This window comes from Pezoporus wallicus, unplaced genomic scaffold (genome assembly GCF_028554395.1).
Source record: "Pezoporus wallicus isolate ANWC-B61680 ecotype Strahan unplaced genomic scaffold, APGP_CSIRO_Pwel_v1 contig_8702, whole genome shotgun sequence".
NCBI lineage: Eukaryota > Metazoa > Chordata > Aves > Psittaciformes > Psittacidae > Pezoporus > Pezoporus wallicus.
Window position 1 is genome coordinate 1,227,356 of NW_026636754.1, and position 26,717 is coordinate 1,254,072.

At 46.9% G+C, this 26,717-nt stretch overlaps 1 protein-coding gene across 1 annotated transcript; it reads right to left on the reverse strand.

Annotated features, from left to right (window-relative positions):
• Positions 1 to 1,099: 1,099 nt before the first annotated feature.
• Positions 1,100 to 25,987, reverse strand: METRNL (meteorin like, glial cell differentiation regulator). Its single transcript, XM_057401395.1, has 4 exons — positions 25,685 to 25,987; positions 19,296 to 19,684; positions 2,799 to 2,858; positions 1,100 to 2,063 (listed from the first exon to the last, which is right to left on the reverse strand). The coding sequence occupies exons 1-4, from the start codon at positions 25,789 to 25,791 to the stop codon at positions 1,747 to 1,749; spliced, it is 873 nt and encodes a 290-aa protein (XP_057257378.1). The 5' UTR covers positions 25,792 to 25,987; the 3' UTR covers positions 1,100 to 1,746.
• Positions 25,988 to 26,717: the final 730 nt, after the last annotated feature.

Below are 26,717 nucleotides of genomic sequence, written 5' to 3' on the forward strand. Positions count from 1 at the left end.
AAGTGGAGGCAATGTTGCAGGAGAGGGGTTGGGACAGGCAAAGAATGAACCATTTCCACCATTCACTAGTCCTGACCAGTTTCCTTTTAAAGCTCCAAGTAGGATGGGGTGGAACCTTGAACTGTGCAGAATAGGATGCTTTGCTTACAGGAGGCTGGAAGGCAGCTGGGGTCAAAGCAGCAGATAGATGGGTGCCAAATGGGGTTTAGGTCTTTGCAGTCGTAGTTATGGAGCCTCTTAGGATCTTCCTGGCACAGCTAAAAGAAACTCCCATTCTCCAACAGGCCCACAGGAAGAATCTTGCTGAGAGACACCTTTAGTATCACTTTCAGAGGGATTTTGGTCCTGTATACTTCAGGCCTGTATTTTGGTACAACCCTGGGGTCTCAGGAGACATCTCTGTCCTATCCCTCTTAAAACTTGCTGCATCCCCCTGAGAAGACCACCCTCCCTGAGCCTCAGATACAATTACAGAAAGGAGAGATGAGGCAAAAGGAGTCACTAAGTGGAAACCTTTTATTTAAAGAACCTGATGCCTAAAATCAAAGTTGGGGTAAGTAGAAAGCACAAAAGAATGAACATAGGCAAGAGGTTAAAGATCCTTGTGAAGGTACCATTGACGTGATGCAGGTTATAGGGAATGATGGGACTGAACAAGGCGGGAGAGCTCCTATATCTCCCTTGGGACAATACCTGCAGAAGTAGCCCACCCTTAGGAAAGCCCTTATTTCCCAGGAAGTGGCCTGGTCCTGTCCCCTGGGACTCCTCGCCCCAAGCTCCCAGCCAGCACAATTCAAAGCTTCTACCAAAGCACGAAAGGGGCATCCTGCTCTTTGGAGCTGCTCCCAAAATAACCCCATTGGCATCAGAGAGAAGCGCACTCAGAGCCTTGCCTGGACACGTGTCTAAAAACTTCCATAAATAGCTCTTGCTTCCCCTTTGAAAAGCACTGCGGCTCCCAGTGCCTCACAGGAACTCTGTTTCTGCTCAGAGAAGCCACAAACTAAGTGAGCAGCCCAGAACTGATCCATGAGCACATCTGGACTAGCTGAGACCGGCCTTATGGAGAAAGGAAAAAATAGATTTTAAACAGCATATGTCAAATCCAGGGACCTTTATTTCTCTGGAATGGAAAGAATTTGCCAGCCTGGACAAAAAACTGCAGGCAGCGATTGTACATTCTTTCAAATAAAAAAGAAGAACACACACACACACACACAAGAGTTTGGCTCCATAAATTTCTGTCATAAGAAAAAACTTTGAATTGTACACCAAGCTTTTTACAAAGCATCAATGTTACGATGTTTTACCGTGCTCTATCACATTCGCGGCCATTTACACAGAATACATCATACCAAATGCTACATCGGCTTAAAGACAGCTTTCAAAATTAGTATTAAAAAGATACAAAGGCATGTTGGCTTTCATTTGGGTTTTTTATTAAGACATGGGAGTTTTCTTGGTTTGTTTTCCTAAGGAAGTCACTAAAAAAATATAATAACTTAATTCATAAGGACAAGATTGGTTAAAATCCAGCCTTGCTTTCGTGGCAGCCTTCTGAGCTCGTACCTCTGTTGCTTCCATTAGTCTAACTGCAGGCTGCAGAGGTGTCCTGCGGGGTCTCAGCCTGCACTCCACATCTGTCCATGCTCTCAGTTACTGGTTTTGTTCAGAGTTTTCACCGTGGCCAGGAAATATTCCCAGCCAACCGCTGAAAGCGCTCGCTCTTCAGCCAAACGGGGGACTTCAATCTGGGCCAATTTCACATGGGTTTAGCCCTTTGTCTTTTGCCTCTTTGTACATCCTTTGGAAGTCTTTAAAACGAGGGGCACAGCCTAACCTGGCCTCCCCAAAGTGCATGCGTCCCGTGAAAAGGAAGTCTCCATCTCCTGGCTTCACCCCACATTCCAGCAGGGTCTTTATTTGTCCTCGCCAGTTCCCACTCTCCCCTGTGAGCTGGAAGACTTTGCTCTTCTGCCTGTACAGTTTGTTGACACCAACATGGATTATGGATTCCTGCTCCTCTGCCTCATTTGTTACATCCTGAATGGAGCCTCTGATCACTGGAAACAGAAAAAGGACATAAGGAAGGATTACTCAACTCTAGAACCTCGTTCTTCCAGAATAATTCTGGTCCAAATTCAGCCCCATGCAACCAGGCGGTCCAAGGGGAACTGATTTCACTACAGCAGCCCCAGTTTTGGTCCTTTGCTTCTATCAGTAACCTCCAGGATATATTTCTATTTGCTACAGTTCATATTTGTAACCTGCCCAGCAAAGGGCACACACATATTAAACACAAAAATAACTGCTTCAGAAAAATAGCATCAATCATGATAAAGAGTTCTAACAACAAGATACATGGTTAAATCTCCCTGGCAACGTACTTTCTGTTCTTCACCCATTACAGATACCAGCTAATATTAATTCCCCCTTTAAAAAGAGAAGCACGGAATATTGAAACTTTTGGTCTTTATGAGTCTGTTTTAGGGCAGCAAGTAAAAGCCTTTCCTAGATGCACCCAGGTCTCTGAACTTCTACTTCCATTGTGATTGCTGGGTCATTCTCTGTCCACCCTGGGGAACACAGAATGACCCAGGGTGGACAGAGAAGTGCTGGCTGGGCAGCATGGTTTTGAGGTCCTTCACACCATGTCCTCCTCCCCTTCCCATGCACACAGCTCCTTTAGACCATATTCTCCACTTGTGGAAGCTGCCAAGTGTAAGTAGGTGTCTATCAGTGTTCACGGATGTCACCTTCAAGTGAGCCACCCAAGGGAGAAGGGAGCAATAACTCACCAAAATCACTAGTGCAGACCGCCAAGAGGACCTCAGTGTCACTGCATGGTCGGCAGGGAGCTGGAGAGAAAGGAGAAGGATTAGCAAAGGATTAGATGGTGGTAAATAAATAAACCAGTATTTAAAGTAACCAAAACCGGGACACACACATACACGACACAAGGACAAGTGGTCCAAAGCCCTGTCAGGCATCACTAACACGACAAAAAACGGAGGCTCACCCTGGCCCCTGTGAGATGCTTGTACTTAAGCAGGAATATGGGTCTCTTTAACACTCCTGCTGGGATATATCATCCAGCAAATGCCCCCCTACTCGCTGCGCTTATGCACAATCTATTTTGATGCTGGGTGCATTTGCAGCATGCTCTGCTCTAAATTCAAAGCTCTCAAAGGCTTTGAAGACCATGTGCCTTTCAAACTCTGATGGCAATGCTTCTTTCTTACAATTTCTACCAAGTGCTGTTGGGCTATTTCACAGCCATTTAGTCTATCACCACATCAAAGATCCAGGAGGTTACGGAGTGGGGGAGGCAAAGAGGGGAGGGGGGGGAAAAAAACCCAGCGCATGTGTTTGAGGGCGTTGAGGCAAAGCGGAAACTCGAGCCGGTATCTGCTAGAGCTCAAGCAGCACAAAGACCATTTCCTGTACTGCTGGAAACATTTGGATATCTGCACTAATCTAATCAATGCAAGAATGTGGCTCCTCTTTGTACTCAGCCAGCGATTTCTGAGGAGAAGGTACTGTAAGTCGCAGTACAGATGTTTCTATAATACCCTGTTGAGCTGAGGAATTTGCTTACTATCAGGGTCTGCCCTGCCCAGCGGTGCTAATTAAGTCTGTCCACTGGTGGCCCAAGGATCAGAGCCACGTCCTTGGCTTGATGTCATCTCGAAGCAGCACTTGCACATCACACGGGAAAAGGAAAACCCACCAAGCGTGCTGCTCTGCCTGGATCAGCGCAGGCACAGGCTGCGGCAAAGCAGGGCTCACGCTGGAGATGAGGCGAGGCAGCGGAGATAACGGCGTATTCATCACACAGCCCACCATCAAACCCCCAAGCTGAAGCTACCGCGCTTCTCCCCACCCCCCCAAAAAATGTAGGTTTTGAACCTCAACATCTGAAAACACTTAGTTACCAGATTCCCAAATAGTCCCACCCTTCCTCTCACCCCCACCCAGGGAAGTTTATCCATTGCACTAAGTAGATTTAAAGTAGTCTAAACAACACATAGCTGATGCCTACGACACTCGGCTATTAGCCTTCCTCTGTTAGACAACACAAGCCATTCTTTAAACGTAAGACATGGCAAATCTCTTATTTTTTCCAAGGTCCCAGAAAGGCAGTGATCCAGAAAGAAGGATTATTGAACCAAATCCACCAGATCTGCTCCAGTCAGATGATTAATACAGTGTAACACACATTCTCTTTAATCCTATTAAACAGCAAAATGCACATTTCTGGTCAGGGATATTTGAAGGAATAATTCAAGAAGCTTAAAAAGCTCCAAAAGAAGAGACAAGGAATAGGCAAAATAGTTTTGCTGAAGCATCTGGATCAACTGGGCATTTCTATTTAGCCAAGTCTGAATGCCTCTAGGGCCTTTAGAAAACAAGTCAGCCTTTACTGCCCTTCTCCCCCCCCCAAGCATTTCAGCTCTCTTTTCTGTAAAAAGTTTGGAAGCTGTTTAATATCATGAGAAATACAGAGCCAGGCAATGTCCGGACATAACCAGAGTACTATAATAAATTCAGTCTGAAGATATTTTTAGACTCAATAGGTTTTGATAGGTGGCTAGACCAAATATTAGTCACATAACATCCTACTATGGAATTGTTTCATCCATGGCACTTCCAAATTCACCCAGAGCAAATGCCTCCCTCTGCCCAAATCAGGACCTGAGTTAGAACAACCAAATGGAGAGAACCAGCATCCCAGCACGAATCCTACAGCATTTTCACATGGACAGAAGCTCTATAACAAAGCACAGCTGATGGATGCCCTCAAAATCCACAGCTGCATTTCAGATAGTTTCTTCGGCAAAGATCTAATAATAAAAAGACATCTCAGTCTTTTTAAGTCTGAGTGAAAACAGTCTCGGTTTAGATCAGACATCTCTGTAGTTCGTCCAACCCCATCAGAAAATTGAAATGACTAAGCCATTTTTGCTCTCAGAAGGAGTGCAGCACAAGCAAGAGCATTTAAGATGAAAAGCAAAACACTTTAAAAGTGGTTCCCCTTCCATTTAAACGACTGACACCATAATAAATCAAATTAACAGATCCCCGCATACACACAGAACCAAACAATTTTAATTGTGGACTCTAGGCAAAATCCTGCATCCTTTTTAAATGCAAAAGGAAATTAAAAGTGCTCAGCGTTGCTCACACTAGATCATTACTTATAACCTGCTTCAGATCCATGCTGACTCACAGCAGTTTGGTGGCATGCAAGCTTATTTAACAACCATTTACCACCACCCATCACTGCAATACCAAACATATGAAGAACAGAAATCCTTTTCTGTGGAACAACTCCCACATCTGCATTCACAGAGTATCAAATATATCTTGCAAGTGGCAAAACCAAGGTATGCAAGCACAGATGGAAAGCTGGTCGTGAAGGATTACTTTCGAGGTAAATGGACCATTAAAAAGCAAATAACGTTCACTCGCTACAACCAAAGCTTCATTCCTACACAGCCTCAGAAAAGAAACAAAATCTTTAGGGGGAGGCAATGCCTGCACTTTCTTTTGAATCGCAGCCATTAAGGAATCTGTGTGTTGATGCCACAAGTCAGTGATTTTAGCTGCAGTTCAGCAGTCCATCATCCTGGGACCTGCAGGTGTTTTCCTTCATCAGCAGGTCAAAACAACACACACACCTCAGGATAAAATGGGAAGCATCCTTAGAACTAAAAGAAAGAAAACCAAAAGCAGCACTTCACTCACGTACAGCGGGTAAAGATGTTCATGTGCTGGGCAAGCAGGCCCAGTTACTAAACAAGATGCTGTGTTTGTTGGATGCCCGACTCCCCAGGGATGTCGAGGTCTGCCCAGGTTCTCACATCCAAAAGCAAGCCTGTGAACTTGCAACAACAGTATCAACGTCAGCTGCTCTAATTCCTTTAAACTCGATAAGCCAAAGAGCCTTAATTCATACAGCAGCAGGGGAAGGGTGAAAAAAAGAGAGAGAAAAGCAACTTTTTATTGAAGCCCTCTAAAGCCCAGATGCCTATAACTCAACTCCACCGCCGGTGGCATAAAGCCTGCATTGTGCACGTCGGCTGCCGACTCTCCTGGGAATGCCTTTGATGGATTTTGACAGTATCCTGACCTGAAGTAACCTGAGGCAGCCCTCTCCCTCCACCCCCCAGTCCCGTGCCTCCAAAGGCCTCTCTATTCACCTCCCCTCAGAGGGAGATGTAATTACATCATTCCTCACAAGCCAGCAGTCATGTCCCAGCTGCTTTGAGCGATTTGCCCTCTGAACCTGATGTTACCGAGGGGGACATGGTGATACTAACAATAGACTGCACTTGTTGGCCAACAGCTTTGTCAAACCCTTTGCTGGAGGTTGCTGGTCCTCTCCACAGGGAGGCAGAAATGCTCAGGAAGAGAGGGACATGCCCCAAGGAGATGCCATGAGCTCCAGAAGGTCCCAGCTAAACCAGCATGGAGGAGTTGAGTTGTCTAGAAAGGATTTACTGTGAGGGTGCTGAAGCACTGGCACAGGGTGCCCAGAGAAGCTGTGGCTGCCCCATCCCTGGCAGTGCTCAAGGCCAGGTTGAACAGGGCTTGGAGCAGCTTGCTCTAGTAGAAAGTGTCCCTGCCTATGGCAGGGGGTTCAAACTGGATGAGCTTTAAGGTCCCTTCAACCCAAACCATTCTGTGATTCTAACACTGGGGATGGATTTAAGTGCACCGTTACTGGTGCATTTTAGCATGAGTCTCCTCTGCCTCGAAAGCTGTGGGTAGGTGTTGCCATCCCCTCTCAGCACACACACACAGAGCTCCAGTCCTTCCTCCTTTGGTTTGCGACATTTGCACGCAATCCCTCTATCCTCTGAAACCAGGAGATGGGGGTTATTTGAAGGGCAATCGTCATGGTTTAGGATGACAGCTCTCTGCAGGACACGTTCAAAGTGAGACGTATTGGCTCTGGCTGCAGGCGTCACAGAAACCACATGAATGGGCCTGATCTTTTGAAACATTTGTGTTTCAACAGCCACTCATGGTTACAACTGACCTTACCTTACCCCAAACCCAGCTTCCAGCCCATAAGGAAGAAGTCTTCTCTGTCTGCCCTGAATTCTCTGAACATGCTTCCCAACCTCATAGCTATCAAGAAGGCCACATGAATGAGGCTGCGGGTCTCTACGCACTGTCCCAAAGCTTCACAAACTGAGCCCAAAAGCCCTTCTCCATTCACCCTGTCTCTGCGTAGGCTCTGCTGAACATACATCACGGCTCTGGCAGCACGCACAGGAAGAGAGACGCCCTTTAAGCAGAAGTGAAAATGTTGAACACAAAGCAATTGCAGAAAACCGCTTTACCGAGGAATACCCTTTGGTTTTATTGAGCAGCCTGCATACGTGTGCGGTGTGGTAGAGGTGTGGATGGTGGGGGAAGCAAACAGAGCTGGTTTATCTGTGCTTCCAGTTTCCTTGGCATACATCACCCACACGTCAGTGTTTCTGAATAACCCTTTGAAGAGCAGTCAGGGCTTTTAAGTCTCAAAAGCTATTGAGGAGGCCCGGGCAGGGCTGGGGCATTACTTTCTGTTAGTTCTAAGTTTAAATCTTTTGATTAAAACAAACAGTCTTTTCTCTTGCATGCTCAGCAGAAGACATCAAACGCGTCTTGTCACAGGCCAGGTTGATTTAAGCTAAGCCAGCCTGTACTGCAGCACCTCAAGCTGTACCAGTGCGGGGCCACAGCAGCCCCGTCTCCCAGATGAAAGCTCTGAGGCTGACATCAGCATTAATTCATATGGAACCAAACAAAAATAACCACCCACAGCCTTCAAATTCTTGCTGGCAGCTCTGTAATTGCAACCGCCCTGGAAAGGGCATCATAGGATGAGTCTCCTTCCTGGAAACATGGAGCGCAGACTTCCGAGAGCAGATCATAAAAATAGAGACGTGGTTTCTCCAGTGATGGTGCATTTCTCAACCCTTTTTTCTAAGGCCTAAGTAGAAATGACTATGTCTTCACTGAATCAGTGACTTAGCTGGGAGAAAAGAGTTTAAGGGCAAGTGTATGTGCATGAAAAAACAGTATCTTGCCCTGATCCTACTTCAACTAATTAAAAGTAGAATAAATCCTTGTAATTATTTCTGCCTCTGTTTGTTCAGGCTTCCTGGCTGAAGAGGCAACACTTCTGCCATGAAACAAACCTCTCACAGCTCATATCCCAAGCAAAGACCTGCCACTTTGCTCTGGAGGTGGACAAGAATTTGACAACCGCTCTGGTTGTCAAGGCATCTCCTTTCTAGATACACCTCCAACTTTCCTCACCCCTTCAGAAAGCTCTTCCTGAGCAAACCAAAATAGCATTCAACCTCAACACTCATAACCCCCACACCGAAACACCACCTAAACTACATCAATTCATCTCTAGTTTAAAATGAACTTGTTAGCTGGAGCTCAGGGCAGCAGAGCAGCATCCAGCACACCTGCATTTAACACAATACCTGCAGCCATGTAGGGAGGGAAAACACGGCCAGATGACACAGAGCATCTCTGCAGCTGGGCTGGAGGTTACTGACATCCAGTCACAACACACAGAGGAGCTCTCTCATCACTCTTTTTGTTTTACAAGGTTTTCCTGTCTTTGGATGGGATAGGATTACACGGCTTTCTGCAAGCACTGCACTTTTTCCAGCCTGTCCGTAGGAAAACGCCAAGTCAGGGAGCAAACACAAGAGCTGGACTTGTGCTGCTCCCAGCCCCTTGGCTCAATAAGCCTCAGACACAGGATCCAAAGGGATTGTGCTTCTTCGTTGAATAGAAAGTTAATGCTATGAATAACATAGAGAGTTTAGTGCTCTTCTGAAGGCAGAAGAATTCATCCTCATGTTTGCTAGGAAGTTCATCTGAGCCCCTATGCTGAGCAGAAAAGGCAGCTCAGAACAAGGATCACGAGCAAAGACACAAAACTCAAAGACTCCCTTCTTCTACAGCCAAAACACAGGCAGGACTTGGTACAGGACAAGATGGTGATTCAGCAGCTGGACCAAAATCATGATGCTGCAATGGACATTCTCCCCTGACCTCTTCATGTGAAGCAGAGATATTTTACCTCTTCAGAAAAGAACGTGTCAACTCCAGCTCCTTGCCTTGGCTCATTTCTAACGTTCAGTTCAACTTGCACATGTGCACAAGTTTCCAGAAGTAACTCGGAAAATACAGACCCTGGCCAAGAACAATTTAAACCTGCAAATAAGTTTAATGAAATGCAGACTTTCATATGCTGGGGCATGGACTGTGCCAAGAGAATTGAGTTAATACCACTTCCTTCCTGCAAAGAAAGGATAAAAAAAGCATACTGTAAACCTCACCATTAGAGATGCGATGACCTTTCTGTTCTGAGGAATGTGAAGACAAGAGACCATAAACTAGAAATTTATCTGTTCACAGAAATGTCTTCCAAGAGGGTATTAAAGCCCTTAAGAGCCAAAGAAGACTATTTTTGTAAACAGGGTGAGGAAGAGATCTGGTCCTACGCAAGCTCCATTTGCAACAGTTTTCAAAATGAAACTTGGCTCAGCAGCTACAGAGCACGTAAGGATCCGCTGGGATTGCAGAGTCAATGCCTTTTTGCTGTTCCAAGATGCAGCACCCCTTCTAACAAATGAGCTGAAAGGTCAGCTAGAAACACAAACAGCCATTTGTTTAAAAATGTAAAAAAAGGAATGAAAAAAGGCATAGAGCAGTTTTTACTCAAGCAGCATTAGACACATGAAACTCTACCTCCAGGCCCATGCAAGAGCTCCATTAACCCAGGAGACATTATGAGGAGTGTCACATCTTCGAGACACTTCTTTTTATCCCACCTCCTCTGGGCTGTGTATTGCTCCATCAGGGAAAAATACTGCCTGTCCTGGACACCACCTCTCTACTGCCATATGCAGCCAACAGGCAGACCTCAGTCTCTATCAGATCCCAACTCGGATGATCCCAGAGCAGTGTTCAAAGAGCAGTGCTGGGCTCTGGGCTCCCACAGTGCTGTGACAAACCCTGCAACTGGGGTGGGCAGCAACTTAATAGTAACAGGAGCAGTGCCAGCTCCCAGCCGAGCTCCTACACTTACCCATTGCATCACCAGCTCTATAAAAATCCGCCGTTAGAGTCAAGTCTGCAACGTATCGTGTCCAAAAAGCCCTGCTCAGCAGATCAGGCTTGCAGGAAAATTCCTTCTGTCTGGATTGCAGCAGCAGAGAGTGAGTGCAGAAAACAAGAAGTCTCTCTACAACTGTGCTAGTCCACGTTTCTGTGCAAGCAGCATCTGTAATCATCTGCTTTCATTCCCCCCCTTCCTAACTGCAATTAAAGAGAAAAGCAGTCAGTAAGGTAACTGCTGGGAATTCCTCCTGCTGTATGTGCACAAGACACCAATATAAAGCCATAAAAAATACATCTATTTGCTTATCTCACAGAAAACACCCCTCTCCTTCCTCAAACCTACCGCTGCTGCCCAAGGTGGATTAGGAATGGGAAGCGCTGGGCAGGCACAAGGATTGACAAGTTGCTGGAAGCTGGAGGTGCCTCCAAAGGTTTGAGGGACTCCTCGATCTCTCCTCAGTCCTTTTGACAGGGGAAGAGCTGAACCTTTCCTGGCTGCCCCAGGAGAACCTGCCAGCACAGGCAACATCACACCTCCATGCTGCTCATCCACCGCCCGGCAGCACAGCACCAAAGCAAGTATTTCTACCGAGTCATAAAGCAGAGATTTATGGCTTGGCTCATCCCCTCCTAAAATTCACTCAGAAAAGGCTTTTTCCTTTTACAGAAAATGTCATTCCAAAGCCTTGTAAAAGCACGCACTAATCGGACCTAGGAAAACACCAAGCTACAAAGAGAGTTTTGATGTCTTGTTTGGTTTTGTCTCCGATAGCTAACAAAACACTCGGCCAAGATGTCACACAGGGCAGCAAATGAAAAGTAAGGTGTTTTGTACTCCTGTGCCCTGGGGAAGCTATGCAGACAGGCACATGGCTCTGGTGCCAGAGCTTCCCTCTGCCCCTGCCAGGGCTATGGGAAAGGCTGGAGCCAGCACCTACTACCAGGCTGGAAACCTGCCAGGAACACAAAGCCTTCCCTCCCTCCCCACCACTCTCCTTTTCGGTCCGGTCCATTAATGCCTCCTGTGGAGCAGGGGAATAGAATTAAGTAACAAGGGTCTGGTTAAAGTTAAACCCTGAGAGCGCAGTAATGACAGATCAAAGATTAAGTGAGTCTTGCAAAAAAAAGAAAGCAAGAAAAAGCAGCCAATCTGCACTCCCATCCACACAGGTCCTCCCCCCTGTTTCTAGAAATCAAACTCTTTTTGCTGTGGGAGAGCTCTGAAGGAACAAGGGCAGTTTTCATTATAAAACTGTGTTTATTTGATCAGCCTGTTCTTGAGGAGGACTGTGAAGGGCTCTCATGCAGCGAGATCCTCAATGCTGGAACACTGTCCAGTTAACCCCCCCAAAAAGTTAAATAAGGTTTTCCATGTCATCCATGCACAACAGGAAAAGCTTTAAGAGATACACACCTTTTCTTTAACAGCACACATTTCTTTGTTATATTAAGATGATTCACCTGTTCTACAGAAGCTTGGACCTTTTCCTGTTAGATTTCTCACATCCACTCATACATAGATGAAGTCGGTGTAAAGCTCCTCACAGTACGACTGGGGCAGACTTACATCCTATACAAACAGGGATGATCCTAGGGAGTTTAAGGCAACAGAAAGCCAGGCTCCATGCGCATATCAGCACTAATGATCACTACAAGTCTCCCAGCAAGCAGGGCTTCAAACCAGAAGTGCCACAGAGCTTATGCCTGTTGCAGGAATCAATGGCCAAATCCCATACAGAATCATCGAGTTTTGGTTGGAAGGGACCTTAAAGCTCCTCCAGTTCCAAACCCCTGCCATGAGCAGGGACACCTTCCACTAGAGCAGGTTGCTCCAAGCCCCATCCAACCTGGCCTTGAACGCAGCCAGGGATGGGGCAGCCACAGTACAGGAGTCGGAACAGTGCAGAAAGACACCTGAGGAGTGCCCCTATAACTTGTACCAAACAAATCCTTCCACAAATCTGAACCAGCAGCAGAAGTTCATGCTGGATCAAAGCCGTGTGTCATATGGCGGCAGCTTTTTTAACCCAGGATGAAGCCGCCCAAGGTCAGATTTAACATCTCACAGCTTTGGGTCCAGGGTAGCTTCCAAGTATCGTGCAGTATTACAGCGCATATGATGGCTTTTAGAGCAGATGAAGGTGAAAGAGATTTGATGTCATGCAAATTAAGCCCCTAACACAGGGAAAAACTTGGCCCGTGTTTTTCAGTAAGTCTCTTATTCCTCTGGGAAGGTGGGGGGTGGGAAGAGGAATGCGGTTCCCCCGCCCTCCCATCCCTTCTTTAACTACAGCCTCAGGAATTAGCAAACTAAACACTTTTGCAGAGCAAGCACAGAGCATTATTAAAGACTGCCAAGCAACTCCGTTGGATTGCAAATCTGTTTGTGGGACGATCTTCTGCAGCACATAAAGGTCAGAGCAACGCAGAGCCCCAGCTGTCCAGACAATACACCTGACTGCTTATTGGTTTTGACTGCCCACTGAGTTGAGAAATAAGTTAATGGCATTCGTGGCCAGTCTAGCAAAAATAAGCTATTTTCTTGCCCCCTCTCCCCTGCAGCTGTGTATTTATCATTGCAGCTCCATTGTCACCCCCTTTGCCCACTGCAAAACCAACTCTGGTCCTGGCAACATCAAAAGACAAGCAGGGCCAGAGGAGACTGTTGTCAAACTTGTTTTCTTGGGGGGAGGAGATTAAATTAGGGCATCCTAATGTTTGGGGGCTTTTTTTAGGTGAAGGCTTCTCAGTTCAACACTTTTCACCTTACTGAGGCTCAGAGCCCCAAAACATCGCCCTTGCTCAGTTTAGTAACATGAAGAGCATGAGTGTTCCTCAAGCACCAGAACGGCACTTTGAAATCATTTCACACAGGAAGAAACTCAAACAACTTTCCTCTCAAACTCTCACTCCTCTCCCCAGCCAATCAATCATTCGCAGCAGATCTGACCGCTTTTGGCACATGAAGAATAAGAGCAGGTTTCTAGCTCCTCAAAATTACTCCCACTCCAGGCCCTGTTGTACAGCAGCCAGCCTGATCAATTTAGATGTTGATTCACGACAGCCAGTTAGGTGATATACCCTCAAAAACTAGCTTAAAATGCGCTTTTTCAGAGATAAAAAGGCTTCGTGAATGCTGTTTACTCTTCTGTCAAAAGTCACTTTGTATCTGGTTTTGTATCATCATTTACTATGGGAAAATACATGGAAGTTACTACAGAAGATCCTCCTGCAAGGAGGATGAGCACACAAAGAACTACTCAGAAAACAACATCTCCTAAAGCAGGAGTGTCAAAATGGTCGCTTACAAAGCGAATCATTGATGTGTATTTTGAACAACTGCATTAAAGGCTGTTTTCTGGTGGTTTCCTCTTAAAACTTGCTGATGATCTTTTAGAGAGAGAAAAAGCACATAAATTAACAGCAAATTAGTTGTGCGGGTGAGCCTACCTTACATGCCACCCAGACAATGTGTGCTCTGACTTATAGAACAGATCCCTCATCTCTGCTTTGCTGCTCATTATGCATTTCACCAGCAAATCTTTACAGGAGGAGCACATATCAGTTCTGGTCTCTGCAAATTGAAGCAGACCACATTTGATGTTTTCCCCATTTCTCTGATGGCAGGGGGTGCATTGGAACACAGCCCTGCCAACCCTGCAACACAGAGCAGTGCTCCCACCCCTGCCACACAGCGCGATGCCAGCATCTCAGATGGTCACAATGACTCAAGCAGAACCTGCGCTGAGCATAAAGGTCATGGGGACTTTCAGTTTAAGTGTTCCAAGCCTCTTTCCATCCACCACCTCTTCTGCTAATGGTGGAGATGCAGGGATGACTGGGGTTTCCATACTGCGAATACTGGGGAGACAGCGGGTACACCAGCCACAGCTTCCCGATCAGTGGCCTCTGGGACAAAAAGCAAGAACATTTCCACTCCAAAATGAAGTGGAAAATACTCCAGTCCATCTGCTGCTTCGGGCTACAAAGCTTTACAGCACATTCACCCTCCAATAAAGAAAAGAAACATGGGAATATGGGAGCCACCAGGGGAAGGCATGACATTAGGAGCCGATAGACTGCAATGACAACTGCACTCAGGGAGGATACCTGCAGAGAGGTGGCAAAGTGGTGCCCCACCTCTGCCAAACCCAAACTGCGGTAAAGATCAAAAGTTAAGAGGGGTGCTTCAAAAACCATTCATTGGTAGAAACACCAGCATAGCCCAAATACTTCTGAGCTTTCTTAATTTCCAAGCTGTTTTCTCAGGCCAGTGAATTAACAGCATTCAGGAAATAGCCGGATACTGCTCTTAATTAGTTAACTGGCTTTATCCAGTTTTGCCTTGTTTTTCAGGTACCCACCCAAGTGCTGGACCTCCTATCTGTTAATATTCTCAGCCAGGTACCCAGCATTAATAAAGAAAACGTATAAAACAGCTACTAGAACCTGCACTAAGCTGGTAGATGCCATCAAGATAAAGGGACATTTTTGTTAAAGTTTGACTTCTTTACTGCACAAAAGCGGGTGGGCAATGAAAGAGCTTCCAATTTACCCCTTGAGCTCTAATAACCAAATTACAGACATCTCTGTGAGTGTGCAATGGGAAAAGCAAAATACACAGCTTACATAGAGCTGGATCCAGCACCTGGACACAACACTTGAAACACAGACTTTAGGTAAGAAAACACTGGTTGGTTGGGGTGGGGAGGGGGAAGGATTGACCTTCCTCTCCAAAACGTTTAGTCGAACCTACTGGTTCTTGTTGCAGGCTACTTGAGCAGAAGCTGAAGAACTTAAAAAGCAAATTACTCTCAGGGACCTTCACACTTTTCATAGGAATTTAATCCAAGCAGCTTGCTGTGATGCAGAGCAGACCTAGACCAGACACATGTTCCACTAGAACTGAGAAACTCATGTGGGTCATCACTTTCAAAAAACTCTAGAAACTATATGGCCAAATGACACTTTTGCTGTCTACTTGCCAGTACAGGCAGTAGAGCAAAGAGCCAGGGTGTTTTCTTCCAGCACAAGCAGGAGAGATTAGAATCAACCCAATTTAACAACTTCAACAAGTTCTGCTGCTTCTCAAATGGCCGTTGGCCAAAATGTCACAGTGCTTCAGTACTTCAGCTGGGCAAACACCAAGGCTCTTGCAAGCATGAGCTGAAGTTAATGGACCATCAGTGTGGATGGGAATCACATAGAGGTGCAATGCAAAACCTAATCTGAAATCAAAAGTACTTTCAGTCATCCATCACTTTGGGTATCGATAGGAGAACACACCCATTAAGGCATCTGAATTTTCAAGGTGACCCTTCTTAGGGACTACTCACATTAACTGGTGACAAGCACTGCAGCATGCTTGCCTTCACCCACCTTAAGACACTACAAACCCCCAGAAATGTGCTTTTTGGCTTGCTACTATCACAGTAAAAACCTTCCCATACCAAATTTCAGCAGTCTGCACTAAAACCTACCAGTACACTACAAGTACCCCCTACAGTTAGGGAAGTCTTAAGAGAATATGATAAAGCAGACTTAGAGCCCAGAAAAGGGTTAAATCCCCAAAATCTGGGAAATTGTGAGACTTCGCTGTGTCATTCAACCTTCCCGAGCAAAGGGGAAGGCCAATTCTGAACCTGTTGTGTCTTCTACTGAATTATTTGCTAGACTCTGATTAAGTGGGAAAGAATGACTGTAAACTAATAAAACTTGAGGTTTTCTAATTAAACCACAGGCACCCTGCCAAGCATTGTTGATTTGTTGATGCACCCTTCAATGTCAGGACTCCGAGGACACAACAGGTCATTAAAGTATTAAACAGATGACTTATACTCTTTAATCAGAGCTCCCATGCCAGGTTAGGAAGGGAGAGTAAATTCAAGGGCAGAGTACAATAACTATCACCAGGAAACAAACACACCAATTAGGGAAAGCAGAGAGAAGTTGTTAGCAAGTAGTTATTGCACAAGGAAAGGGCTGGATTACTGAGCCCAGCACACCTGGGTCTTTTACTATAGTCATCTGCCTAACTCTGCGCCCTTAAGGAGACAGTGCAATATCGGTGATCTTCGGTCCTTTGCCAGCAAGTGCTGCAAGTGCAAAGTGAGATCAGGAAGAGTGTGAGCTTCCTCCTCTGCCCAGCCCTGCCTGCACAGCTCAGCCCCCATCTGCAACAGCATCTCACGCCTTTGTCATCTCTTAATATGCACTGCCAGCTCTGCTGAGCTCTGTCAAACTGCAACCGACATGAGCAGGCTTGTTTTTCCAGTGTGCAACTGCCAAAAACCACTGTAAGTCACACTTGAGAGCAAGGAACAGAAGTACAGTTGGAGAGACATGCAGAACCTTAAATCCAGTTTTCAGCTCCTTTAAGGTCAGCACTTGCATCTGGCTTGAGCCTCTTCCCTGATGAAGGAATCACCAGTGATTTCAGTCAATGGGCTGTAAACTTCCCCTCCAACCGAACAGCTCCGTAAAGGGCATTTCTTTGGAGGTTTCACACAGTAACTAGAAGCAGCTCCAGAAGAAAGAAGGTCCACGAACGGCAGAGAGCCCTAGATGTATTGCTCTATGGAAGCCTCACAAGGCAGCTATTTGGCAGTTTCCCCAGACATATAGATATTTATAGGAGAATAAAAGCGCTCATCTGACTGAGTAGTGGAAAGAGTCATGTATGGCATTTCCATCGTGTTTTCACCCCCCGCTGCCCCACCCCAGTCTGGAGATCCAAAAAAAGGCAAGAGAAATCATTTAAAATACAATAGAGATCCCTAGTTTGCCCCAAAGGCTCTGCTGATGAACTATTAAAAAGCTTCTTCTGTCCAAACAAGACCCTTGGAGCACGAAGCAGATAGCCTACCACATTGTTTCATAAGACAGCACTGAAATTCAACCAGTGTCTGTTACAGCTGAAAATACAGCAGTCACAGAAAAAGTGATTTAATATGCCTATCAAAGAGGAAGGCTGTAATTGGATGCAGTCCTCAGTCTGACTTCGGAAAGTCTCTGAAAAACGGTCCCATCAGCTTTAAACATCTCCCCAAGATTTTACATGGAACGAAGTTCTAAAAACACAGCGGTTTGTGCTGCCTTGGCATGTAAAGTATGGCAGCAGCAAGTCCTCAGGATTTTAGCACAGCTTGGGAGAAACCATATCTACGTGCAAACTAAAACCAGTAGTGGCAGGCAGGATTTCTCATGTTTTGTTTTACTATATGCAAAAACAAGTTCAACTTTTGGGGGAAAATAGGTAAATATAGCTCTTTTCTTGGTAAGTTTAAGTCACTTATCACTACCCTGCCTGCGTCTCCATTCTCAGCTTGTCAAAGAAAGAAGGACTGAATCTGGAAACATTCTCCAAATAACTGATTAAACAATGTATTTAATGTCTTCGACAATGGAATTTTACTACATAGCTAACATTCTGCACAGCATATTCATCTTTGCAGAAATGATCTTACTGGGAAAACAGCTCTGCAGCAGACCCCCTACTTCTTTTGCAGCACTGGTAAAACATAGAAGCAGAGAAGTCTACTTAAAACACAGAACACTCAATAGTAAGCTACAAGTTGCATACACAGTAAGAGCAAAGAAGACAACTTCCATATTTTAATATTTGTGTTTATAGGTTTTTTTGTTTTAATGGCAAACACGCCATCTATCAGTTACTGGGGTTACTGCATTAGCCCTTAGCCAAGCTCCTCCTTGCTAAGAGCAGCTCATCTCAGACGAACTAAGATCTGTACAACAAAAAGCAGCCACACCTGAATTGGTGTGCCAACACCTAAATGCTAACAGGGTGGTGAGTACACACAAATATACAAACTTCTAAACCCAGAATCCTGTTGTGGAAGGGAGAGGATGGGACTCGGCTCTGCCATCACTAACTCTGAAAAAGGAGGAGGGATGCAATGCCTGGAAGATGCAGGTGCAGTTTAATTAAGCCACACTGCTGCTTACCAAGTATGAACTCCGGCAAAGCATATGGCATCACTACCACAGAATCTACAGACAGCCTAAGTATGGTGTTTTAGGCTCACTTCACACTGGGTTTTACCTGGGGTCAGTGCTGGGAGGACTCTTCTCCCTGCAGCAGGGCTGCCTTCACTCCCTACCATTTCAAAAGGGAAATCTGGCTGCCACTACAGCCTTCCCCCTTAAAATACCTAAACCCTGAAACCTCCCTTAGTCAGCTGGGACATTCCTTAGGCTATTCTGGACATTTCCCCTCCTTGGTTTTGGGGATAAAAGCTAGAGGCAATGCTGAATGGAAATGCATGAACCAGATACACCCATCTAAAGAGAATTCCCCCCCCCCCCCCTCCACAAATGCTTGTTTTTCTTCTTCTCAAGCCATTTAATCGATTAGCACAATTAGGTTACACCTAGAGCTATTGTTCCCAAATGGTATTTAGCTTGCTATTTGGTATCAGACTTTAAAGGCTTTGTAAGCTCTTTCAGTTTGTCCACTCCCCCTTCCTACAAGCTTTTCATTGGTGTAAAACTCCTCCCTACAAAACTTGCTTTTTTGTAATGGTTGAGAAAAGACAACACTGGCATTGTAAAAGTATTGTCATGGTGTTGAAGAGCTCTGCCACGGTACAGTAAGGCTCAAGAGTGTAATAAGCAGAGCTGAGGAAGGAACACACCGTTTTCCTTGTTAAAAAAAAAGCAGCAATAATTAGGTCAGCAAGTAGCAGTAGTTGCAGAGGGACAAAAAAACCCACGGAAAAGGAGTTCCTCCTTGTTTCAATGTTTATTATTCAAAACATGCAGCGAGGTCTTAAAAACTGAGTAAAAAAGTAGTTAGAAAACTGTTACAGCAAGGCTCGGAAGCCCAGTTCACACTGGAGTTCAGTGCAGGGTAAAGCCAGCTCCTGTGATTCACCCCACGCCTGCAAAGGGAGAATCATTCACCATGTCACCCTTAACAAATCATTTGGAAGGCAGCCTATGCTACCAGCTTCAAAAAAACAACAGCAAAAAGAAAACAGAAGAAAATTAATTCTTCCGCAATAGCCTGTTTATAAAACATGTCCTTAAAAGCACATGAAATTCAGACCCAACACTTCCCCACTCACTCCCTCAGCCATCTGTTATGCATCCAACATAGCACGTGAAAATACAACCAGTATCCCACAACTCACCAGAAACTGTGTGCAAATCAGATGCTACCCCCTTGCTCATCAATTCGTACTGGAAGCCTGTAATCTTCCTGCTAATGTCCTGCTGAGGAGTGGCCTCAATAAACAGGCCCCCCTGATCATAGCCGAAGCAATACACTTTACTGGGGCTGCGATCTCCATCTTGGACCAAGAGTTTCAGTTCTCCAGTTTTTTCCAAATAAATATTTGCTCCTGCAGAGTCCTTGAAGGGCTTTATGCAAACAGTCAAATGTTTGTAAGAGGCAGGTGAAGTATTGGGCCGCAGGTTGACTATGAGTGCTCCCGTGGGATACATCCACTCTATTGACCCTTCAGAACAGCGGAGGTAGACCTGTTCAACATCCTTCTTGTGAGACTCGTGAGTTAAGCCACTGGGGGAAGAAAGAAAGAGAAAGTTAGAGAAATGAGAGCACTGGTAACGTGACTGTCATAACCTCAAACCTTCAAAGACCCACATCAACAAACGCAGGAAACCTATGACACTATTGAGTATTTGCCCATCCTGCTCAGCAGCACTCAGAAGTGCTTGTCTCTTTTCCAAGACTGCAACCTTAACATTAGGAGACAATCTTAAATCATCTCCCAGAAGAAAAAGTCAATCCACTCGTAACTGACTTCAAAATGAAATAGGATATAAGCACATGATCAAAAGCAATTCAATTACTACAGCCTCAGTTACTGCCCATCAGCTGAGCTGTGGCAAATGACTTGGTGCATACTAAGTAAAGCACGTACACCTGAACTCCCTTCCTGGTGGCTTAAACCAGCACCTTCTCCAGCTTCACAGATCAGACTCCACCTTTTTTTCTAAGTACTTTGTTCCCCTTCCAAGTCTATATTCCCAATGGATCTGAAACTGGGAAGGATGCCAAGCTCACCCTGTGAACTAGAGCAAAGGGATGTTCTGGGTGCTGCTGATAGCCTCTGCCCCAGCTGGGCAGCCCCAGTCTCCAAACTGGGAGGTAATAAAAGAAGACACTACACTTCTCAGTCATAGCTGGGGAAGCATCGAACTATGTTGCTTTCTTTAACATTCCTGTTCCCTCTAGTCTCCCCAGTTAGGTTTAAGTTTAGCTTCTAATTTTATTGCCCAGCTTTGATGGGCTGCAAGCAGACACACAGCTATGGACATTCAGCAAAAAAGAGAACATGTGGCCTCTCACTATTGCTGGGGCACAGGGCCACCATCAGTCCTGTGCCCTTACGAGCACCATGGCAAAGAATTAACAGCCTTTTTGAGAGCCGGTGATCACAGAAATGGGATAGGAAGACAACACAGGGATCCCAGGACCAACTGCTAGTGAAAGGAAATCAAACTGCCATGCTTGGGCAGGATGCCTAGTAAAGCCCCATGAGTTGTCTGCCAACAGGCTAAACTGGGGACAGCTCTAAACAACTGTTTGCTGCCTGTCACTTGATGCTGGACCAACCCCACAGGTTCTTTATCCAGAGTGACTCAAAGCACTACTAGGACACTGCACACTGTAGGCACTCCAGTTAAAAGAAAAAGTTGTGGGGAGCCTGGTTTATTGGTTCCAGTATTTGGGCAATTAGGCAAAACCCTTTTGTCCCAGTCCCTGTCCTGTCACAAACCTATTACGCGAGCAAGGGCAAATCACTTCACTACCAAGCTTGTTTCTCCTCCTACCCTTTGTGCACCTAGTTTCCAAACATAGAATCATAGAATCACAGAACAGTTAGGGTTGGAAAGGACCTTAAGATCATCCAGTTCCAACCCCCCTGCCATGGGCAGGGACACCTCACACTAAACCATCTCACCCAAGGCATCGTCCAACCTGGTCTTGAACACTGCCAGGGATGGAGCATTCACAACTTCTCTGGGCAACCCATTCCAGTGCCTCAGCACCCTAACAGGAAAGAATTTCCTCCTTATATCAAATCTAAACTTCCCCTGTTTAAGTTTTAACCCATCAGCCCTTGTTCTGTCACTACAGTCCCTAATGAAGAGTCCCTCCCCAGCATAAGCATCTTTTACTCTCTGTGAAGCACCACTCAAAACGGGACTCTTCAACACAGCTCACGGGTCTGCTTTGCAATACTTTACGACATTCCCACTTGTAGGCGGATGAACCAAGACAAGGAAAAAAAAAGTAACTGAAAAGGATGAAGTAACTCGTCTGAGATTGCACAGGAAACCTGTGGTGAAGAATGTATTTTAGTGTAGTGCAAGTAATGACAACAACTTCTGGTTTCTCCACAGAAACCTCCAAATACACAGCTCCCCACCCCAAAGATATATTCAGGTGCTGAGCCTGGTTTAAATTCAAGTCAGCATTTAGAAAGTAACAAGAAGCCATGCGTAAAAGAAGGGGGGGGAAGCCATATGGTTTGCATTTACTGTTGATGTGACTCATTATTGTGAGTGTCAGTGTGACCCATTCGATAGAGGTTACACGAGGAAGCTCAGAAAAAAAAGTCATATTTAATAACAATGGTGCCTGCAAACATGTGCTTTTGAACTATCTTGAAAGCCACATCAAGAACACAGATGAGGAGAAAAGAGGGACAAGTTTTTGACCTTTAGTCTCTTGCCCTCAGATTCAGTAGTACTTGACACATTCAGGAAACTTAACGTGCGATGGGATATTTCAAGTTGACTGTAAATCCACATCTGGTCCACAAACCCGGTTTCACCACAGCATGCACACGGTGCCACTCAACAGAAAACACAGAAGTCTGTTTATGCGCAAGCAGTGAGTCAGTAAAAGTCAAGAGTGTAAAGCTTATCCCTCAGCAAAGGGGCAAAAAACTACCCTCACTCATCACTCGCTCCTTCTCAAGATATCGAAACAAGCAGCAGAGGTTTTGCAGGACTTATACTGGCAAATTCCATGCTGAAGCCTGAGTGGTTAAACACAAGGAAGATACCAGGGGCAAAACTCTGAACTCCTGCAGTGAAACTGCTCTTGCAAGTGATCCCAGCAACACTGAGGCACTGAATTTCTGCCAGGGAAAAAAGCTTTAACATTCATTTTGTTCAAACATTCATGCTGTTCAAACAAAACCAGGGTGGACTCTGAAATTATCTTCTGAAAGCCAATTATATCCCACAGGCAAGAGTGATGCCATTAGACAGATACATCAAGCACAAGTACCTGCACACATTAAGCCTTGTAATAAAGGATGACTCAAAAGCAGATTTCAAAATACCTGCTCACATTACTTAACAGCAACCACCATCATCCAGTAAAACCTGTCACTTTGCTTTCTGTCCAAATGACTTGTCACCACATTGAGGGACTGTTTAGCATCACATTTAGTGTTCACTGCCAGTCGTCAGATACACCACATCCATAAAATAAGGGAGGTCCAGGAGCCCCCCTCCTCACCCCCAAGCTCATTTGAGTTCTGGTTTTTTAAGTACATGGCATGGAGATAGGGCAGCTCCTTCATGGTTACAGTGATGGATGAGCAATCCATCCTCCCTTTCAAATCTGTGCTGTTTATTGGAACTTACTTCTACAACAAGCACTACTTCCTCATACCAGTCCATGAGGACATCCTGACTCACTGCATTTGTCTTCTCATTCTTCTCCCTTTCTGTGGTTTCAGCCATCCCCCTGTGTCTGCCCTAGAAGATCTATTATGGTATCAGTGCAATAAACTGTTATGCTGCAACAGGTGTTATTTAAAGAAAAAGGGAGCAGGAGGAATATCCACACTGTCTACTTCAGCTATTTACTTTATTTATTCTATTACAGATGCTCTGAAGAGCCCTAGAAATACCCACTTCCTCCCAGCAGCCCTCTGCGAACACAGGGAACTTTTGCTCCTAACTCCAAATCCATCTAGGGAGCATCCAGACTTCCCCAGAACCGCCACTGGTGCAGAGAGTGAGATGGATGGACAAAAGCAGCCACATCAGAACTGAATTCTTGCTCCTACAGTCTACAGTGAAAACCACCAGACCAGTATATTCTTAGTGTGTCACTGAAATGCTCTTGCCCAAAGCATCGAGAGGTCATTGCAGCATAAAAACCTGAAGTTACAGCAACAGTAATAACCAGACACACACCACTGTGAAGTTTCTGCTTTCTTCTGGACAAAGCTTTCCTGGAAGCTCTCTGCCAAGCTGTTTAAGATGCTGCTATGGCCTACTGAGTGTACTTAAATTGCAGGTGTCAAGCTGTGCATTGCATCAGATTTCCTTGGAAGTGTGGGGTATCTACAGGAATCCCAGAGAAGCTCTTCATCCTGCTCCAGGATATAAGCTTGTCATTTCTCCACAAGCTAAAGGGGGGGGGGGGAATCATATCCAGAATATTCTAAGATTGTTGCTTTTAATATAGATATGTATACAAAAGGTGAGAAAACACCTTCAGGTTTATTGTAGGAGGTAGCTGGACTCTCAAATCTGCCAGCACAAGAACTTCACTGTGGGAACAAAGACTACATTTTGGCATTCCAGCTCGTAGGGCTTTCAAAGTGAGTTGAGGTAAAAAAACATCACATGACTTCAAAACACTATATTCCACATAAAAATCCTTTCTGACCCATAAAGCTATTAGTACTCACATTGAAATATTTAATTAGAGGGTATTTTACTGGTACATCAAATTACCTTTCCTTCCTTCTCCACTGCTTGCCTTTCAGGACAAAGCAGATGCTATTAAACAGCCCCAGGAGCACCAGCATTGCTGACAACACCTGTTTGCTACCAGTAAGACCAAAGCCAGCCTGGTTTACTCTTGACACTTGTCCACCCGGGCTCTGGGACTACCTCACTCAAGCAAAACCACCCAGACTGAACTGTGTAGGAAGGCAGCTTGTCCTTCCCTGTGCCCCCTTCCCTGTGCCTCCAACAGCATCATCATGGAGTCATCACCACTTTGCTCACCAGAGCAACAGCAGGCGAGTCAGTCCAAGCTTGTACCATCAGTTCATCCCAAACTCGGTCACAGAAAATGCATCGCCCCCCTTAGCTGATATGGGAGGCATTGCTTATTCCAGCCCTGCTCAGATGGCATGGGCAGACACTGCTTGCTCGAAGAAAACAGGACAAAAATAAGAAAGAAACAGGACAAGACTTGTCATCACCCCTTTAAAAAACATGCTGTGGCACCATGTGGTAAGGTCCTGGTAAGTATATGCAGCTGGGATGCTTAGGGATGAAAGCAGGTACAGCTTTCGGGCTTGGGGGGGGCTATGTGATGGTTGCTAAAGTAAAATGACACAATTAGGAGTTTGCCACAGAAATAATACGGTTTGGTCCCAATTGAACAGACTCACCTTCAGGAGGATTCACTGTGATTAGCTACACATCAGTTGTAAAGAGTCAAGAAAAGTTCAGAAAAGAAGTAAATACTAAGCATCTGTACATTTTGGACAGTGACAGATAAGAAATTACTACGGTGAAAGTCAATCCAGCTGTTTCCCTTCCATGAATTCTCCCTACTCCAAAATACCTTACCGATACAGGCTGACTAAAGGTTTATTCTAAAGCAAGTCAGATTTAAGCAGAACATTAGAGTCCAAACGTTTTACGCTGCGAGGACAGAAAGCCGAGCCCAGCAACACCTGCCTGTTAGCAGAGTCGCTTCTTTAAAAGTAAGAACAGTGGAGGAGGTCACAGACCCAACCACACACGCTAAACTTATTACAAGCAATTAAAGGCAAGATAATTTGGGAGATAAACACTTGAGAACTGGAGAGGTTTCACAACCCGTGCAATTAGAATAAATCAAGAGTGAAGCCGCTGTGCCAGCCCCCGCTCCCAGGGCTCACCATCATCTCCATACCCTCCGCGGGACGGAGTGCGGGATGATGATCCCATCCCGGGAGCAGGGGTGACACCAGGCGGGGGGGGGGGTGTGCGGGTCTGCGGCGGCATCGCTCCGCAGGTGCAGCGCACCCGGGGCCGGCCCCAGCGAGCCGCGGCAGCCGGAGAAGCCACTGCAGAGAGCCGGGGCCGGCGGACGCGCAGCCGGAGCCTGTCCGCTCCCACTGATTCCCCGGGCGCGGCCGCCGGAGAAGATGGTCGCGGGGAGAAACTTCTCCGCGGCGGACATGGCACCGCCCTCCTCCTCCTCCTCTTCCCCAGCCCCCCGAGCCGCGCTGCCGGGCGGGGGGAACCCAGCCCGCCCCGGCCCCTCCATCCCTCCCGCAGCCGCTGTCCCCCGCCCCTCCGCGGCCAGCGGCGCCGGCTCCGCGGGGCAGCGCGGGGAGGCAGAGCCGCGCCAGCCCCTTCCCCGAGTGCCGGCCGGGCACCGCGGCTCCCCGCGCCGCTCCGCAGCGGGAGGGCTCTCCCTTTTGTGTTCGGCACCAACTTCTTCCCCCGGCGGGGCGGGGATGGACGTGGCAGCCCCCGCTCGCCCCCCTAAGCCCCCCATTGCGGCGGGGTCCCTCCTCACCTCCCCTTCCAGTTGCACAGGTCGCTGGAGTACTGAGCCGCGGCGCCCAGCAGCAGCCGCAGCCCCAGGAGCAGCGGCAGGAGCCCGGCGGCCGGGGCGCTCCGCATGGTCCCCCCCGGCCCGGTGCGAATGCGGTGCAAGGCGGCGCGGAGCGATGCAGCGGCGGGAGCTCGCCTACATGGCAGAGAACGGAGCAACTACCCCATGCCCGCTTCCACGCTGCGCCGCTCCGACTCAGCTCTGAAGTTCGCAGGAGCGGGCTGCGGGCTCCAGCTGAGGGGCGGGGAGCGGCCCTGCCTCCCCGGGCCGCCCGCGGGGACCCGGCTCCGCCCTCCCCGCCCGTCCCTCCTCCCTCCCTCCCTTGCTGCAAAACGCGGCACCGGATCGAGAGCTGCGGCTGCCCCGTGAGCACGGCTCGGCTCGGCTCGGTTCGGACCCCGCCGGAGCGGCCCCTGCCCTGCCTGTCCTGTCCTGTCCCGTCCCGTCCCCCAGCGCACGGGGCAGCGGTGATGGCCGGCAGGAGCAGAGGGTTTCCTTTGGCCTCCCTGCGGTGGGGAAGCGGTGGGTGCTGGCACTGACCCGCACTGCGGGGACAGCCGGTGCCAGCCGTGCACTCCGGGTCCCCTGCCCGCAGCAGGTTTCCACCTGGGCGCTTTGCAGCGTGCGGGGAGGGGGGAGATGAATTTGCTGAAACCTTCTTGTGTCTTCACTTAGCAGGAAGCACTTGGGACTCGATGGTGTTTGTAAAACTCTCCAACACTTAATGACCACTCTGGATAACTCCTTGTCTTGTTTAATGTCCCCGTTTATTCCACTGTTGACTTCAGATACTTAATTCTTGGTGGCAGAGTGCCTTCTGCGAGAAACTAGAGGCAAAAAAAGAATGCCTTCTAGGATGTGAGGGAAGCGCAGGAAGTGAATCAGCCCAAAACCCAAAGTACCAGGGCCAGGATAAATGGGGAAAAGAACCCTGGATATGGGGACAGGGCGAGAGGATCCAGCTGCACACAGGCTGTGCTCCGATATGCCAGGC